The sequence below is a fragment of the Saccopteryx leptura genome, chromosome 3 (genome assembly GCF_036850995.1).
Source record: "Saccopteryx leptura isolate mSacLep1 chromosome 3, mSacLep1_pri_phased_curated, whole genome shotgun sequence".
NCBI lineage: Eukaryota > Metazoa > Chordata > Mammalia > Chiroptera > Emballonuridae > Saccopteryx > Saccopteryx leptura.
In genome coordinates, this window is record NC_089505.1 from 40,143,469 (window position 1) to 40,162,235 (window position 18,767).

Genomic DNA, 18,767 nt, shown 5'->3' on the forward strand with positions numbered 1-18,767 from the left:
TTGTTTGTTTTTTTGTTTTAATTTATTTATTAAATTTAATGCAGTGACATTGATAAATCAGAGTACATATGTTGAGAGAAAACATCTCCAGATTATTTTGACATTTGATTGTGCTGTATACCCCTCCCCCAAAGTCAAATTGTCTTCTGTCACATTCTATCTGGTTTTCTTTGTGCACCCCCCTCCCCCAACCCCTCTCTCCTTCCTTTTCCCATCCCCCCTCCCCCCACCCCACCCCCATTGCCATCACATTATTTCTTAATTTAAAAACTTCTTTTAAATAATATTTTAGGTTATTTTCTTACTTCAGATTGAATGGATTAATATGTACATAGATATCCACTGATTTTATGAATAAATGGAATACATTCTCATATTTACAGGAATATTCTGAGGAATGGTCATTTAACATGTTTTCACATTATTTTCTTTTCCTTATTTCAGCAGCAGCTAAAAAAGATGAAAAGAAGGAAGGTATGTTTGATGCAAAATTCCACTATGTTTTTTGTGTGAACACTTTAACAACATTCAGAGTTGGGTTTTGACTTCCATCTTGTCTGTATTACCTTTGGATAACTGGATCTATTATGTGCATACAGTTTGCAAAATTGCGATTTTTCTACCTTACCTCACGTTAAAGGGTAAGCTACTTTTTAAAAGGAATTTTAATCTAGTCTTTCTCAAGATATCTGGGGTATAACATTGTTAATCCAAATTCGGAGGGACCCGAATTATGGAAGACAGAAGCAAGGTCCGTCGTTTACACATTAAAGCTTTATTGTCTAGCTTGGCCAAGCGGCGGGAACTCCGACAGAAATCTGACAGAGAGCGCGCCGGCCCTTTGTTCTACTTAGTTTTTATAGTTTTGTAAGTGGGAAGTACAGAAGCCAAAATTGCAATTAGGAGCCCCTTACCACTATTGGTTATAGTCATATGTCCTTTAACATGATAGGACCATGTTCAATTTGCAAACCATACATTATTTTGGAGAGAACAAAATTTACAAGTCAACACAATGGTAGAAAGATATCTCTTTACATATTAAAAGGCCTTCCTATATTTTCTAGTGTTCATCCGCCATCTCTCTGTCCAGAGTCAGACGTATTAACCACATGCATTTACATAAGAGAGGTAGTTTCCGTGGGGACAAATGCCCGCAAATGGCTCATTGCTATAAGAAAAGGTTTATTTTGGCTTTTCCCTTCCTGCACCTGGCTAGCCATTCACTTCTTTCCCCACAGGTGTGGTGGAATGTCAGGGAATCTATGCTTCCTTCTCTTTTCATTTACAATACAATGGCAAGAGCCAGCCTAGTTATGCTAATCACACAGCACAGAGACTATTCTCACAATTTCTCTTAACCCAAATTAATAAAATGTTCACCAAGCCTCCTAAAATATTAATATTAATTCTGTAGCCTTTGGTACTTTATAACACCTGTGGGTGAAATGGCTCAGTGGCTCCTCAACATAGTCTCTCAAAATTTCTGCTCTATTCCATTAGCAGTTTTATAAAATTTTAAAAATAAGTAAAATTATACATTCTCCTGCATCAACTTCTTATATCTCTAACACTGACAAGCAATTAATGTTACTTTGTTCTGTTAAGTTGCACAGAAATCACAGTCCACCTTCTGTATACCATTTCCCTTTGTCAGGATGTCATGGTATAATATATATATATATATATATTTCATTCCTTGATGTCAAGTAAAATGAGATTAAATAGGCAAGGAAGACTTTACTCAAGACTATTGCAATAAGAGTCAAATGTATTGCAATAAGAGAAATAAAACTTTCAACTCAACTGAAACAAAAATGAGAGGTTTTAAGCTCTGGGTTAGAGAGGATAAATGTACTGGAAGAGGTTGGGGGCGAATGGCCAATGTGGTTAGGCCACCTGTGTCTGCTCATTGCTGCTTATTGAAGTTAAATCTCTTAGCCTCCCAAAGAGACTGTCATAAAGGGGCACCATCTCCTTTGATGATTATATTTCCAAGGGATGTCTCATAGCTCTTGAGAAAGATATTTCTGATTGTAGAAGATTTATATTTCAAAGAGACAGAAAAAGAATTCACAACAAAAGTTGAGGTCATGGGCATATGGTCAAAAAGAAACCTGTTTCAGTTTAGTCAAGCTGGTGGGAATGTTAAGGCCCTCTCAGCTGCTATGAGATGTTGCTAATGCACCCTGACAGCACTGAGACAAGGCCTCTAGTTATGACCACTGTTTATTGATCTAGGTTTATTTTCTCAGTAAAAATAATTTGTAGATATACGGAATCACTTCTAACATGGAAAATGACAATGATATTCTAATTAATGTTTATGTAATCTGAGAAAAAATAAAAACAAGTGTTATATTTTATGTTTAGTATCATTAGAGTTCTACACAGCCATAATAGCTTGGGAGTCACCTTCTTCTGTTAAACATGAATCTAAGAGTCAATAGACATAAGAGGGTAAACATTTAGTTGGTCTTTATTTGTTTAGAGAGAACAAAACCATAGTATTATAATAAAGTTAACTAAGGCACAGTAATGTGATTCTTATCAAGAGGTTGAAATCAATATTAATTCCCCCATAAACACACAGCAAATGTTTCATTGTATTTTGAAAATTATATAATTTATATGATGAATGTTGTTATGAGTATACAGAAACATTATAAGAAAAAAAGTAGTAAGTTCTTGCCACAGTTTTGGACAGACAAAAAGTCTCGAAAAATATTTACTTATTTCCACCACTTTTTCTTAGGAATAAAGAACTATTTACCATTTGATTTATGTAAAGCAATAATATGAATAGTTATTTTTTTCATTTATTGGCATTCAAACAAGAAGTAAAAGTTTTGGGGGTATATAAAAACATAGTCAAGTACAACTGCGTAACTTTAACCTTTATCTATGTACATATATATGTATATACATATATATATATAATATTTCTCATTGTTATGCTCAAGAATATTTTTCTATTTATCCTGGATTATATGACTCATTGATTTTGAGACATTATCCATGTTCAAGATGCAATATCTGGAAGAGCTTGGGAAGATTTGCCTACGGAGATTCATGTGATCCAATGATCACCACTGGCTGTAAAACATATAAAACACATGCCCTTACTATTTATTAATATTATCATTATCATTACTATAATAATTAAAATGATTAGTTCCAAAATATTTCATATATTGTCTCTTTTTTAGAAAAGTTTTATAATCACTAAAATGATTATATTTAAGGAAAAAAATAGCTATTGACAGTAATTTTTGTTCCCAGAATAAAATAGAATTGGCTTAATGTTTGGCAGCTCTCGGCAGTCATGTGATTTTATGTTTCATGAGTTCCTATTTCTATTTCTGTATCTTCTGTTAAGCAGGGCAGAAAGGTGTATAGACATAAGCTTCTCAGTTCTTGTTATTTACTTTCTGTGATCTCATTAAAGACTACAGATATAGTTCCCATAAGGACAAGGAGCATATGCTTCTTCAAATGAGGCGGATTTAGAACAAATCACTAGATACATTTTGGATTTTCAACATTTATTTTATGCAAAGTTTATTTCTCCTCACATTCAAACTTTTTGGTTATAGTCCAAAGATACTAATTACTGACAACTTTCCCCGAGAAAGAGAAAATGGGAGTTTTAGGAATTTAATTAGAATGCTCTTGAGAAGTTCTTTTGTTGGGGAATTTTAAAATGCAGAAGCAAAAGTGCATAGCAACCTCCTTGTTATCAAAGATGATCTGTGTGCCAGTTCACAAAGGGTATCTTGCATTAGTGAACTCTGAAGATTTGACTTTCTTATGGAGAGCTTATCCCAAGCCTGTCTCATCAAGTCTCTTTCAGAAACCTTAACAAGAGAGACCCTTGGCTCCATGAGCTTTACCCATTAGTTTTACTGTTCTTTGGAGTTTTGACCTCATAGCAACCATATCTTAGCCTGGGTTGAATGACATTACTGAATAAATGTTTGACTGAAGCCATGCTTTGACAAGCTTTGTTCTACTGGTTTCCCCATATACCACTCTTTCTCCCCATTCAGGTACTTTCCTCCTGATTGCTTAGGAAATAACCTCCCTTAGTTACTTACTATTAGGTTCCCATCATCTCCCAAAGTCTCAATACAGTTGTATTTTTGTGTATAAAATATGCTTATTCTCTGTTTCTTTTTATGTCATGGCCCTACTCTCCTTATTGACACCAAGACTCAAATTCTGGTGCAAGCTTTAACTTCTGTTTTACCTTTTCCCATGACAATTAGTCCTCCAAAAAATTTAAATTGCCTGAACTTACTTTTGTTTAATCTTTTCTAAAATAACTAGAAAAGCTCGTCTTTATTCACAGCCTCCAGTCCTCTGGTTATGACCTCACATTGCTATTTCAACTGCTCCTGTGAACCAAGGAAATGACCTCTGAAATCAGGGATTTTCAAATATGTGGTCCAAGACTTCTGGGGGTCACTGAGATCCTTTCAGTGGTTCTACAGAGTTAAAATTATTTTTATAAAATTATGAAGTCATCATTTATCTTCTTCACTCTCATCCTCATAAGTGTGCACTGGAGTTATCCAGAAGTTATATAATGTGTGATATTGCAACAGATTAAATATATAAACAGATATTTAAATCCAACTGTCTTTTCATTAAGTCACAAACTAACAAGGTTCACAAAAGTGTGAAACAAAGTCAGTCATCTCACCACTTTTTTGTATATGAAATTTTATTTGTCCTAAAATATATTACTCATGTTAACATGTAACCACTTATCATTTTTAAATAAACAAATATCTATATTTAAAATTGTTCTCAGCTTTAAGTTCTAAAATTATAAATAAATTGATAGAACCTACATAAATAAAAGCTTTTTGGGGTCCTTTAAAGTCATTAAGAACTTAAAGACATCCTGAGATTAAAAAGTTTGAGAGTCTCTGACCTAAATAATTATCTTGTCTATAATATATTCTCTAAGTATTTTCTTTCAAAATATTGAACTGGTTTTGTGAAACTTTTTATGTCATTATATATCTAAAATATTCAATAACTTCATACTGACCACAACATATAGTTTAAAGGTCTTAACCTGGAATTCAGGTCCCTACAAATCTATTTCTTGACCTCCTGTCATGCACACAAAGTCAAAACCAGGGCTTGAATAGATTCACCTGTAAAGATACAATTGATCATTTTGAGAAGGAGAAAAGTATGGTCAGTCAAAGTGGGAATAGCCAAAGGTGCAAGCTCCTCACGGTCCTTGTTCCACATACCAATAAGGATGATACCTAAAGAAAAGAGGCTAGATAATGCAACACAATTGAGGGACATGGTATTGCTGAGGAGACAATTCTAGACTTCAGTCAAATGGTTTTATGGTCCTCAACTCTATCACAAAGGGTCCTGGGAAGGAAAACTCAAGAAGTGATGAGAGCATGACAGCCTCCCAGGAGAGACAGCCTCAGAGCAGCTCCTCACAGCCCCCCCCCCCATATTCCAGAAGGATCACAGAGCATCCTGGCAAGATTCAAATTAGCTGTGATTCAAACCTTGGCCTGCTTGGTCTATATGGATATGTGCAAGACTACCATGGCACCATTTACCCTAAAGTCCTATCCAGTTTCTTCTTGTACGTACCATCTACTTCATCTATTCTAAGTGACTCTCAATTTTATATATACAGTATTCTATCTTGTCTTAGTTTTACCTGTTGCTATAACAGAGCTTACCCTTTATTTTTCTGCTATAAATATTTAATGTGTCCAGGTCTTAGAAAAAATGCTCCTTTCTCTAAGATATCTGTCTGACAATCCCAATTAAGTTCATTTTCTCTTCCATTTATAATTGCCCATCAGAGTTCATCTATAACTCCCTACCAGTTGCTCATGTTTGGCCACCTTGTACATCATATTACTTATATTAATCTTCCTTTTGCTCTGATAGACCTTAAGGCTTTTGACTAAAGGGACCATGTTTAATTCACTTACATCCCCTACAGCAACTCACACATTTCCTCAATACCTACATTGCTCAACATAGACTTATTATGTGAATGAATCAGTAATGTAAACCTCTTAAAACAAATATAATAGCCACAAGAATTATTTTTTCACATCCTGACAGGGAAAATTCTAAAATCTTTTCTATTATTGAGAGTTAAAATCTAGTGAGCTTTTTTATTATTATTACTATTAAGTGAGAGTTGAGTAGGCAGAGACAGACTCTTGCATGTGCCCCGGGGTCCACCTGGCAAGCCTCCTATGGGGCGATGCTCTGCCCATTGGGGACTACTGCTCTATTGCTTGGCAACCAAGCCATTTTCATGCCTGAGGCAAGGCCATGGGGGCATCCTCTGCACTTGGGCCCACTTGCTCAAGTTGAGCCATGGCTATGGGAGGGGAAGAGAAAGAGAGAGAGAGAAAGAGAAGGAGGAGAGGTGGAGAAGCAGATGGTCGCTTTTCCTGTGTTTCCTGACTGGAAATCAAACCCTGGACTTCCACACTCAGGGACAATGCTCTACCACTGAGACAATCAGCCAGGGCCTAATCTAGTGAGCTTTTTTAGTCAATTGTTGGCAATTTCATCTTAGACGTAGTTGATCACTAGCTGCTACTTGGTTGCACTAGCATATCTCAGTAGATCTCATTCAGTTAATCTCAGCTTCTTGATGAATTCCCACACAGGTTATCTTCTGAAAGGTACAGCTTCATAGAAAATGAGCCAGATTTCTTGCCAGGTGGATCCCAGTAAGGGTGCATATTGGAGACTATCTCTCTGCCTTTCTGCCTCTCTGCCTCTCACTGAAAAAAAGAAAGAAGGAGAAAGAAAGAAAGAAAGAAAGAAAGAAAGAAAGAAAGAAAGAAAGAAAGAAAGAAAGAAAGAAAGAAAGATTAGATTAAATTTATTGTTTCCTTTTACTAGAACAAAAGCAAGAAGAGCAAAAGACATGTGAGAATTAGTGCCAAGATCTAGGACATTAGAAATGAGAACTGAAGAGAAATCATGCTGAAAAACAAGCAAAATATCTGGTTTTGCAATTAAATGCATATATCAATTGGGTGAGATTTACCAAGTAGATGGGGTACTTCATTACCAAAATTATTAGAGTACCAGAGTTAATTTTCCCCTTCAATGTCAATTGGTATTTCATTTCCCTCTGGCATCACTTATGAACATTATAGAACATACCTAGTATATTACGAACGATGAGTAAATGATGAACAGATTGCAAACACATCACTACTTTTAAATAACAGCTGCAGCAGACCTCTATGTTCTTAATAAAAAACTTGTTCAGATTATTGTGCAGATGGTCTTTAGGGAAGTATAGTAACCAAGTAAGCTTTTATGATATTTTTAAGCCATTTCAACAGAATGCTGAGAGAGCGTAATGAAGTTTAATAGCATGAGTATTAACGGGGGATACTTACAGCTCTTCAGGGTCAGAATGTGATCTTTTAATTGCAAGCATTATATTTTTTTGGTTGCCCTAGTATTTTACGTGTATACAACTGCTGCCGTACCAGCTCCTAACCAAAAGGCATGACTTTTGATGACATTTTAAGTAAACTTCACTGTGGCTTCCAGCAAATAATATTGCATTTGTAAGGGTCTAGTTGATTAGATCATAGCTTGTTATTATTATTTTGATTTTGTGACAGAGACAGAAACAGGCAGATAGGGACTGACAGGAAGGGAAACAGATTAGAAGCATCAATTCTTCATTGCAGGCACCTTAGTTATTCATTGATTGCTTTTTCATATGTGCCTTGACCAGGGGCTCCATCAGAGCAAGTGACCCCTTGCTTAAGCCAGTGACCTTGGACTCAGCCAGCGACCTTGGGCTTCAAACCAGCGACTGTGGGGTTATGTCTATGATCCCATGCTTAAGCCAGTAAACATTGTGCTCAAGTTGGTGAGCCCATGCTCCGCGGGATGAGCCTGCACTCAAGCTGGCGACCTTGGGGTTTTGAACCTGGATCCTCTATGTCCTAGCCCAAAGCTCTATACACTGTGCCACCACCTGGACAGGCATGGCTTAATATTTTTTACATTTTGACTTTATAAATTTTTTTATCCCAATATGCGCTATACTGTAACTGACCCTGGACTTCATATTATTACTTTTCTTGCATTCTAGTACAATTGATATCTAGTATATTACCAATACTTACAAGTAGGGAGAAGAAAACAGATGAAAAAAAAAACCACTTTACAGATATGTATATTGTAATTCACTTTCCACACCTATCCCCTTATGCCAGCATCTAGTTGGAGAATAAGGAGTTGGAAATAATCTTGTCCTAATATGCTACACATATCCTCTATCAGTTTCAACATTCTTCTCAAGCTTTGCTTCAATTGTATTCCTGAATAACTATATGCTCACCATAATCTGTTTGTGCTTTCCATATTGGCTGCATTTGGGACTCAAAGGATTACTCACAGAGGATCCCATGATCCCTCAGGCAGACAGAAATCCTGCTCCATTTTACTTGAGCCAAATGTATTAAAAAGTCATGGTGGCCATTGAACTATCCATTTCATACTTTCAGCTGCTGTGCTATAAGAATCCATGTCTTCAAACAGAAGTAGGCACTGTATATTATTAATATACTGTTAGGTATATGAGTAAAATGATATTTATCATGTTCTAATATAAATTGTTTAATACAATATTTTTCTATATATTTGAATTGCTCACTTGATTAGGATAATTATTCATGAAAAAAACAAATGAGAATGTACTTACAAAACACATATGTTTTAGATGCAAATGCAGCCTAATCCATTATAGTTCCTGATGAGAAACTGATTACCAAGAAAAAATTAATTTTTTTGTGGGGAGGTGGTGAATATTAATAAAGTCTAGCTTAAAATTGTTTTACTATGCCATGCTGAACAAAAGAGAATTTAAAATATATTTACTAAACAAATAAATACTTTGTTCCGGGGACCAATTATTTTGAAAAATAAGGTTTGTTTTTCTCTTATACATGTCTGTTTTTTTCTTATACGTGAATCATATCCTTATTACAGAAAAATTAGAAATTCATAAAGAAGTTCAAGAAACATTGTTTAAATGACAGTGCATTTTTATAGGGCTCCTACTATTTAGATGGTACTATTTAACCTTCTAGCTATCTAGAAGTATAAAACAATGTTATGAAAAAAAATATTTCTAAATGTATTTTTATAATAAATGAGCATTCTTCTTTGGAAATATAGAAGTGGGATTACTACATCAAAAGCATGCTCTTTTTATGACTGTCTAGATTCTTTCTCAAGATTTTTTTCCAAAATGTTTTTCAGTACACAGTTATTTTTTTCATATAGCAACTTAGTTGACCATCTAACTGTGCTTTTGTAAACAGACCCTTACTCATTGTCAACTTCAAATATTTTGAGTCCATTACTTCATTGTGGAAGTAAAATCATGCTACTAACCCATCACTATAAGGCAAACAACTCTATTAACTTTCAAACTGTTAATGAATGTCTATTCTAGGTTCTAAGCCATATAATTATCAGCCAGAAAAAGAGTTTATCTACCTTTTGCAAGTAGCAATTTGTAGTTTATTGCTATGATTCTCATTTCGCTAATATCCAGAGAATTTTAAAACTCAGTGACAGAAGAGGTAAAAGAAAATACACAATATAAAAAATAGTAGTAGTCCAAGATAAAATCTAAATTAAAATACTTCCATCCTAAAATAAACAAGTTCAAAAACCTCTTTATTTTAAAGTAATAGGAACAGATAGCTTTATTGCCTATATTCTGGAAATAACAAACTTCTCAGACTAAGCTGAATACCCAAAAGACTGAAATAAAATAGATGTCTACAGACCACTTAATACACATTGCCAAGAAGCAGTTAAGTATACTGGTGTGTAAATTAGAAACCAATGAGCTAACATCTACCAGTCTCTTTTCTATTATAATAATAATAATTGAATGCTTATAATGAAAATATTTATATATTGATTTTTCAAAGAGAATGTAACATATTTTACCTGGACTGTTTGAGATTGAACAAATGAAGAAATTGCAAACTAAATTCTAAACTAAATTGCAGACTCCAATTCATCTTTATGAAAACAGACAATATATTTGTTCAGTTTGACTTTCTATGAAAAGGTTATTACCTTCAATCGATACAATATAATCTGTATATAAATTATATATGGATATTTTTCATATTTTTCTATATTTTATACTTCAAAAGGTTTCTCACGTCCTGTCTCATTTAATATTCATCCTCTTAAAAAGTTTTCTTTTTAAACTCCAAATTCTAATTATATATCAACCCATTTTGTTGAATATGGTATCAGAGTGAATGGACATTTTGTTGGAAGCTATTCAGTTGTTGATTTATCTGATCTGCTTTATCAATAATTTATCTTTGTGTTTTCAGATTCCAAGAAAACAAAGACACCTGCAGAAGGTATTGAAAATATTTTTGAGTCTGTCTTATATTTGTTGAACCCCCAATTGCATTACTTCCTAAAGAATTAACACACACACACACACACACACACACACACACACACACACACCTTATCTATATGGCACAGAAGAGAGAGGTAAAAAGAATAAGATTGAAAGAAAGTAAAAAAGTAGGAAAAAGAGTTGAGTCTTTTATGACAGTATTGCTATGAGAAATATTTGGCAATAATAAAAAATACTGTATAAGTTCACTTTTCACAAAAACTGTCTTCAAAGAAATATTTGCTTGACAAAAATACTGAACAATGCTTAGTACTAAGCAGTTTATTAGAAAGCATAAATTCAATTGATCTTGAATACATCAGCATCAATTAGAAAACTAAATGTTTTCTTTAAGTGTTGAGTAGAATGATAACTTTCATGGCAAGTACACCCATTTCTTCTGTATAATTTATATGTGTTTATGTGTTCACATGTGTTTTTGTGTCCACTTATATTTACAAAGGCTGCAAAGCATGAATCATTTAAAGTGGTTACACAGTATAGTCCTACCTTAATTCATTGTGAATCAGTACTTTACAATCAAATTCAGGAAACACCTATAATAATCAGCAGTACCTCAGAGCAGCATTCACTGTGAAATTTAAGAAGGGGAGATGAGAGGGGAGTGGTTGAAAAAATTACAGTTTAATATATGTTGGGTAAATAAACTTTATCTTTAAATATTTTAAGAGCAATGGTTTTCTGTTTATATATTTTTTTCAACAGAACAACCCAAGGGAAAAAGTAAGGAAATGCATGAAAAAATGTATTTTTCCTATTTACTGCTACTATTGGCCTGCTAGCACACATAGACTTGAAGTTTTCAACCTGCCTTTTCTGCATTTTATGCATGTGAATGGTTTGTTGTTTTTTGTTTAGATGAAAGACTACACAACCTGGAGTTGGAGTGAGTCAGAGCGAATTGCAAGGCATAGTGATTATTTTTAGAGTTATTTTTCAAACTCATACAATCACCTAATATTATCCTCAGCCCTGTAACCTAAAATGCAACCTCATTCCATTAAGCAAAATTGTATTATGCTGGTGTAAATTTAGTCCCTAAAATCTGGTTGGTTCTGTAAAAATAAGGGAGATACAAAGATAGACTCCCACATGCTTCCCTATCAGGATCGACCTGGCAACCCCTATCTGGGGCTGATGCTTTGCCCATCTGGGGCTGCTGGCAACTGAACTATTTTTTGCACTAAAGGCTGAAGTTCTACGGAGCCATTCTCAGTGCCCCCGGGCCTAAGTGCTTGAATCAATCAAGCCATAGCTTCAGGAGGGAAAAAGAGAGAGAGAGAGAGAGAAGGGGAAGGGGTGGGGGTGTGTGCCGGGACTCAATGGTCACCTCTCCTGGGTGTCCTGACCGGGAATCGAACCACACATCTGGTTGATGCTCTACTGCTGAGCCAACCAGCCAATGCCCAGGCTACTTTTAAAACTTCTTTTTTATTTATTTCTTGTAAACCAAAATGTCTTGGTATGTTCTCGTAATATATAACATTTTGTCCTTAACACATGCTTTTTCCTACCCCAAGCACTACTGTGAGCTCTGTGGAATACCATGGCTTGAGTTTCATATCTATGACAGAATCTAATCTTACCTTAATACAAAAGTTGTTTGCTAACAATTCAGTACAGCCTTGAGGTTGTATCCTTTGCAGATATACACTCTTCTATTAAGAAAATAAGACACATTAAACAAATGGAAATAATGAAAACTTACTTTAACATTTTCAATTAGCCATTAGAAATCATCACATTTCTAAGTATGAAGAGCTTTTAAAGTTTCCATTAATATTCAAACATGTTCTTTAAAAAATAATTATGTAAGCCTTGGTCCTGCAAAAAGGTCTGGACGCTAGAAAAGTCTACATCATAAAAATGCTGTAAAATGTCCTAAGGAGAGAATCATGAAATGATATCACAGCTCAGCTAGGGGGAGCAATCTATCCAGAAAGAAAAATGTGTTCCTTCAGGTTCAGATGTATGTGTGTGCAAAGCTGCTGATGAGCCTGGCACATGAACACAGAAAACACTCTATAAACCATTGCACCAACAGGAAAGTGAATGACAACAGGGGATTTGAAAAATGGTACTAAATTTTATATATAACCTTAAGGCCCTCACTTTATTGCTGTCTATATAATTTAAAAGTTCCTGCAGACATGCTATGGCTCCTTGGCAATCTTCAGAGCACTGATACAGTTAATAAATAGACCAGTCTTCTTAGAAGTTCATTTACATTTCATTACCTTTCATTGGAAAGGTCTATAGGTTTTGACTTGGGCAGTAATAAGGAGAAGAAAAATTTTGTACTCTGAACAACTATTAATTCATTTCAAATTAACATATTTGTTCTGATCTATTATCAAGATGTGTTTTTATTAGTTATTGTTTCATCTTTGAATTTGTTAGATTTAGCTTTTATTGTCTTTAAGATTGCTTCATTCAATTATATATCCCTAACCCTATATTCTTATTTTGCTACCATTTTTCTAGTTAATACAACTAAACAGGCTATACATTTTTTTAACTTTAAAAATAAATTATGTCATATGGTAGGGAAACAGGGTGAAAGTTACACGAGACCCTCCTGTACATATTTTTATAAATTCTTGTGACATAATTTTTTCAAAACACAAAGTGTAAAAATCAAACAAACCAAAAGTCTCAAAAAATTATTTGTGGGAATGATATTAAAGATCCTATAGAATAACAGTTAAATTAATTTATATTTGTCAGGGGTAATTTAATAATTACATATTAATTATTTCATAAAATAAATGCTCTCAACAGTCTTTTCTAGCAAATTATTCCAAATTAATAGAGTATTTTCCTTATTTGACTTTACAAATTTCTTAAAAATGTCTTCTAGTTGGCATTTCACATCAACCATGAATTAAGCTATCTCTTTAATTCATTATGTTTTCCAGATAACTTTTGGTTATTTTGTTTAATTTTGCTAAAGTATCTAAACTTCCTCTTTTAACCTGTAACACTTGGTTAAGCCATTTGTTTTGTTTTCCTTCTTGTATGCTACTTTTGGTGTGAGTAAATTAGTCATTGTACCTTCATAACACAAGCCTGATAAAATTGTACACTTGAGAGTTTGATGAGATGACCACAGAAGATTCAATGACTCTTTACGTTTTAAAAATATGGTTCTTAGAATTATTTCAACAAGAACATCTTCTAATATTCAGAATGTATTCATTAAACAAAACCTGAAATCTCTCCATCCCTTTTTCTTTAATAAAACGGATTAGACTTCCAGTCAAGGTGGTGGTGTAAGTAAATATGGTACTTGAATCTTCCTATAACCACATCAGAATTACAACTAAACTACAGAACAATCATCATTTAGAATCCTCTGAAATCTACCAGAATATAAATCCTACCACTAGGCATTTAAGGAAGAAGCCACACCAAGACTGGTAGGAGGGGTGGAGACACAAAATGGGCTATTCCTACACCCAAGTGTGGTGGTTTAAAATCAGGAGAGATATCTCAGCTGTGGAGGTTCCCCTAAGGAGTGAGGGGTCCCAGTCCCACATGAAGCCCCCTCTCCTCCCATCCCAGAGTTCCAGTGCCAGAAAGAGAACTTCCCATAAGTTCTGGTTGTAAAAGCCAACGGGGACTGTGGCTGAGTGAGATGGAGAGCTGTGGGAGTCCCAGGCAGCTCCTCTTCAAGGGCCCACACATGGATTTGTTTGATTTACTCCCTCTAAGCTCCAGCAGTGGAGAAGCAGCTTGAAAGTAATCAGGGACATGTGGGGAGGAAATGGAGTTTTTGGCATGAGGGAAAAAACCAAAGGGGGGCAGCTTTCGTCCAGTTAATAGTGCTGGTAGAGGCCATTATTATTATTATTATTTGTGAGCCATATATCCACCCTGACACACTCTCCCTCTCTCTCTCTCTCTCTCTCTCTTTCTCTCTCTCTCTCTCACACACACACACACACAGAGAGAGGAAGAGAGAGAGAGAGAGAGAGAGAGAGAGAATTAGCAATTAGCAGGCAGGGAGAATATCTGAATCTCTATCAACCTGATTCCCACTGATTACCCCACTTAGGATATTCCCTAAGACCTCTTCCCACCCAATTTGCAGACCTACCCAAGCCATTTTCAGTTGCTTTTCTATACACATGGCCTCTCTTACCTCATGCTTCTGGCTTTCCTATAATTTCTCAAACAAACAGCATCTGGCTTCTGTGTGTCCTGTACCTTTTATTAAGTGACTCAAGGCCTGGCACTAGAGCAGCCTACCTTGGTTCATCTGGGCACCTCTAAGCTCAGCACAAGTAGCACCTATGTGCACATTGTTCTGTAGTTTGTACCAGGTAGCCCCAGGCAGAGCACAGGAGACGGCTAACCTTATATCTCCCAGGAGACCCCAGAACCAGGGTACAGTGGAAATCTTTAGACCACACTGAATTACAACTCTATGACCTCCACAAGTGACACACTCAAGGGACAGACTTGGTGAGCACCAGAGACCCACGGAAGCAAGTCCTGTTCCATAAGGTCAACTGCTGCACAGCAGCTCCTTTACTGTTGTCACAGCCCATCCTCACAGCTGATCAACCTGGGAGTCAATACCAGTAATTAAGGCTCAAGTACAAGGCAGTGCCCAGAGCGCACACAGGGACACACTTAGAGCACCCAGCTTGGGTGAGTGGAGAGGCTGTGCCACTGGGCCCTATAGGACACCTACTACACAAGGCAATTCTACCAAGTCTGAGAGACGTAGAAGCTCTACTTAATACATAAAAACAAACATAGGGTAGCAGCCAAAATGCAGAGACAAACATGTCCTAATTGAAAGAACAGGAAAAATCTCCCCCCCCAAAAAAAATGGTTACAAGGATGTTCAAGGAACTTAATGAGAACATAGAAACCATAAAAAAGAACCAGTCAAAAATAAAGAATACACTAACAGAAATAAAGAATAATTTACAGGGAATCAATAGTAGAGTAGATGAAGCCAAGAATCAAATTAGTGATTTGGAATATAAGGAAGCAAAAAACACCAAATCAGAACAAATAGAAAAGAAGTCCAAAATTAAAAATGAAGATAGTGTAAAGAGCCTCGCTGTACTAGCAATGGCATCATGGGGGTGCCAGAAGGAGAAAAGGGAGTAAGAAATTAAAAAGTTATTCAAAAAATAATAATAGATAACTTCCCTAACCTGGTGAAGGAAATAAACATGCAAGTTCAGAAAGTGCAGAGTACCAAACATGATGACTATAAAAAGGCCCACAACAAGACAAATCATAATTAAAATGCAAAGAAAGAATCTTAAAAGTAGCAAGGAAAAAGCAGTTAGTTACCTACAAGAGAGCTCTTATAAGACTGTCAGCTGCTTTATCAACAGAAACCTTGTAGGCCAGAAGGGATTGGCATAAAGTATTCAAAGTGATGAAAAGCAAGGACTTACATTACAGCCAAGACTATGCTACCCAGCAAAGCTATCATTTAGCATCAAAGGACATATAAAGAAGTTCCCAGACCAAAAAACTAAAGGAATTCATCACTATCAAACCAGTATTATACGAAAGGGTTTTCTTTAAGAGGAAGAAGGGGGAAAAAAAGAGAAAATATATAAACAATTAAATGGTAATAAAAATAAATAAAAATAATTGAATCTACAATACAAAATGAACATATATGCAGAACAGAAACAGACATAGATGCAGAGAATGTTTTGACAGTTGCTAGATGGAAGAGAGGCTGGGAAATGGGTAAAAAAGGTGAAAGGATTAAGAAGTACAAATTGGTTGTTATAGACTAGCCATGGGGGATGCAAAATACAGCATAGGAAATAAAGTCAGTAATATTCTAATAACTATATATGGTGTCAGATGTTTGTAAGATTAATTGAGATGATCATTTATTAAATTATATAATGTCTAATCACTGACTTGTATACCTGAAACATATAAATATTGTATGCCAAGGGTAATTAAAAATGAATAAAATTTTGGTATTATTAAAAAATAAATAAAATGGGTCATACTGTGCCTATGTTAAAAATTTTTTCTTTTAAATTAATTCTACAGGCTTTTTAAGGCAAAATAAATAAGAATAGGAGTGTAGATAATAGCACTTTAAATGCCAATTAGTACTTACATTTCATATAAAATTAATGCTTGTTAGAATACAAATGTTAGTTTATTAATGAAACCAGAATAATGCTGTCTTCTACAATATTCACAAAAGTGGGTTCTTAAAAAGAAACCTTATCTGAAAAGGACTCTGTAAGGCAGTGGTCCCCAACCTTTTTTGGGCCATGGACCGGTTTAATGTCAGAAAATATTTTCATGGACTGGCCCTTAGGGTGGGACAGATAAATGCACAAAATAAAATTATGCGACCGGCATAAAAACTGTGGTATTTTAAAATATAATTGTCAAACTTATGAGACAAGCGTCAAGAGTGAGTCTTAGACGATGTAACAGAGGGAATCTGGTCATTTTTAAAAAATAAAACATCGTTCAGACTTAAATATAAATAAAACGGAAATAATGTAAGTTATTTATTCTTTCTCTGCGGACCGGTACCGGTCCGTGGCCCGGGGGTTGGGGACCACTGCTGTAAGGAACATTTGTCTATAATCAAGGTTCACTCTGAATTTTTACTCTTTTACTGTCCTAAATCTGCCTCAGCAAAACCTTTGTCTTAGCAAAGCAAATATCTCTTCAGTATAAGAAGATACCACCTTAGAAGTCCATATGAAATCTGTCCATCTGCATCCAAGAATTATTTTAAAACAATGATCACGTGCTTATTTTTATCCCAAATTTATTTTATGTTGTTGTATATAAGAGCAAATTTAATTTTTTCTATCCTTTATAAACCCTATTATATTTTTTGTGGTTTATTATCCATGAAAAATTTTAATCCCATTAATATTCAGATTATTTTCATGCTGTTTGGTGAAGGAACTCTATGGAAGGAAATAGGAGGAAAGACTTGCTCTAAATACAGTATTAGTCTTTTTAAAGCAGTTATTATGACTTGCTGCAATCCCACATAAATGCATACATGCTTCTTTGTGTTAAAACAAGTTGTGACACACAAAGTTGGAATAATAATAATAACAATAATCATATGTTTCAGAACAGGAGAAAAAAGAAAAACATGCGGAACCTGGTAATTGCTTTTAAATTCCTTTATCTTATTCATTTCAAGATATTATTTAATTTGCAATTGAATACTGAATTGTGATCAAATAGCATGAAATGTTGACTTTTTTTTTTCTTTATTGCTTGATACAGCAAAACCACTAAAGAGGCAGCATCCAGGTGAGTCAGACCAGTGTTGCTGGGTTCTTTCTACCTGATGTCCAATGTTTATTAAAGCTGCAGCCTCAGACAGGCTGTGAGGCCATGACAGGAAAAGAAAGGAAAGTCTTCAATCTCACTGTCTTTTGTCCACATTCTTCACATAGAGTTAACACTAATGAAGTTTTAGAAAATGAAAGACAAATAAGATGTTACACTTTTGTTACTCAGTGTGTATCCTGTGAACCCATGCCATCAGTCACCTGAAAGCTTGCCAACAAAACAGCATCCCTGGTCCCACGCCAGACATACTGAAGCAGAATTGGCTGCTTCCGGAGATCCCAGGGGATACATCTAAGTAGTGTTTGAGAAGCACCATTTTACAGTTTAGTGTAAAAAAAAAAAAAAAAAGCAAAAACAAGACCAAAACACTTTCTATAAATGCATCTGATATTGCTTTGCTTTTAAAACATGAAATACTCAATTCAGCAAATATTCTGTCCTTCTTCCAAATGTTGCTTTAATGGCATTACTTAAGTATTCAGGGGAATCGCAGTGAAAGTTCAGTAGATTTTCCCTCAATATATTTATAATCTAATAATGAAAAAAATTAAACTGAGAGACAACCGGAAAAAAAAACACATAAAAATAAACAAAAACTAAAAATGCAGTTGCTATAGATGATTTTTACTACCAAATAATTTTCTAGAAGGTTCTAACATTTAACTTGCCCTATTAGTTGTTAATGAAAATAAATGCAAATTTCTGAACATTTTTATTGACCTCATTTTAAAACATAAACTATTGATTTTGCCTAGCAAACTTCTACTCAAAGAACTTTGCTGATTTTTCTTATGGATGTGCAGAGGTGGTCTATTAGTCACTGCTGGTATTTTACTGTATTTAAATGGAAATAGAATTTACTCAATATTATGTAAATATCTATGCAAATATAGCTCAACTATAGGTTTACTTCTGCCACAGAGCACAA

General features: G+C 34.8%; 1 protein-coding gene across 17 annotated transcripts in view; it reads left to right on the plus strand.

The window, feature by feature from the left end:
- Window positions 1–18,767, plus strand: part of TRDN (triadin) — a 415,240-nt gene that overhangs the window by 262,156 nt on the left and 134,317 nt on the right. For 12 of the 17 annotated variants that reach the window (XR_010750049.1, XM_066373320.1, XM_066373321.1 and 9 more), the window contains exons 14-18: window positions 445–474; window positions 10,413–10,442; window positions 11,213–11,230; window positions 17,613–17,645; window positions 17,771–17,797. Coding sequence is in view for 14 of the 17 variants with exons in the window: in XM_066373320.1 (XP_066229417.1) it covers window positions 445–474; window positions 10,413–10,442; window positions 11,213–11,230; window positions 17,613–17,645; window positions 17,771–17,797 (138 nt within the window). In the remaining 3 variants the exon portion in view is untranslated. Of the gene's footprint in view, window positions 1–444; window positions 475–10,412; window positions 10,443–11,212; window positions 11,231–17,612; window positions 17,646–17,770; window positions 17,798–18,767 lie in introns of those variants that run through there. The other 5 variants (XM_066373322.1, XM_066373326.1, XM_066373328.1 and 2 more) reach the window with 5 other exon arrangements.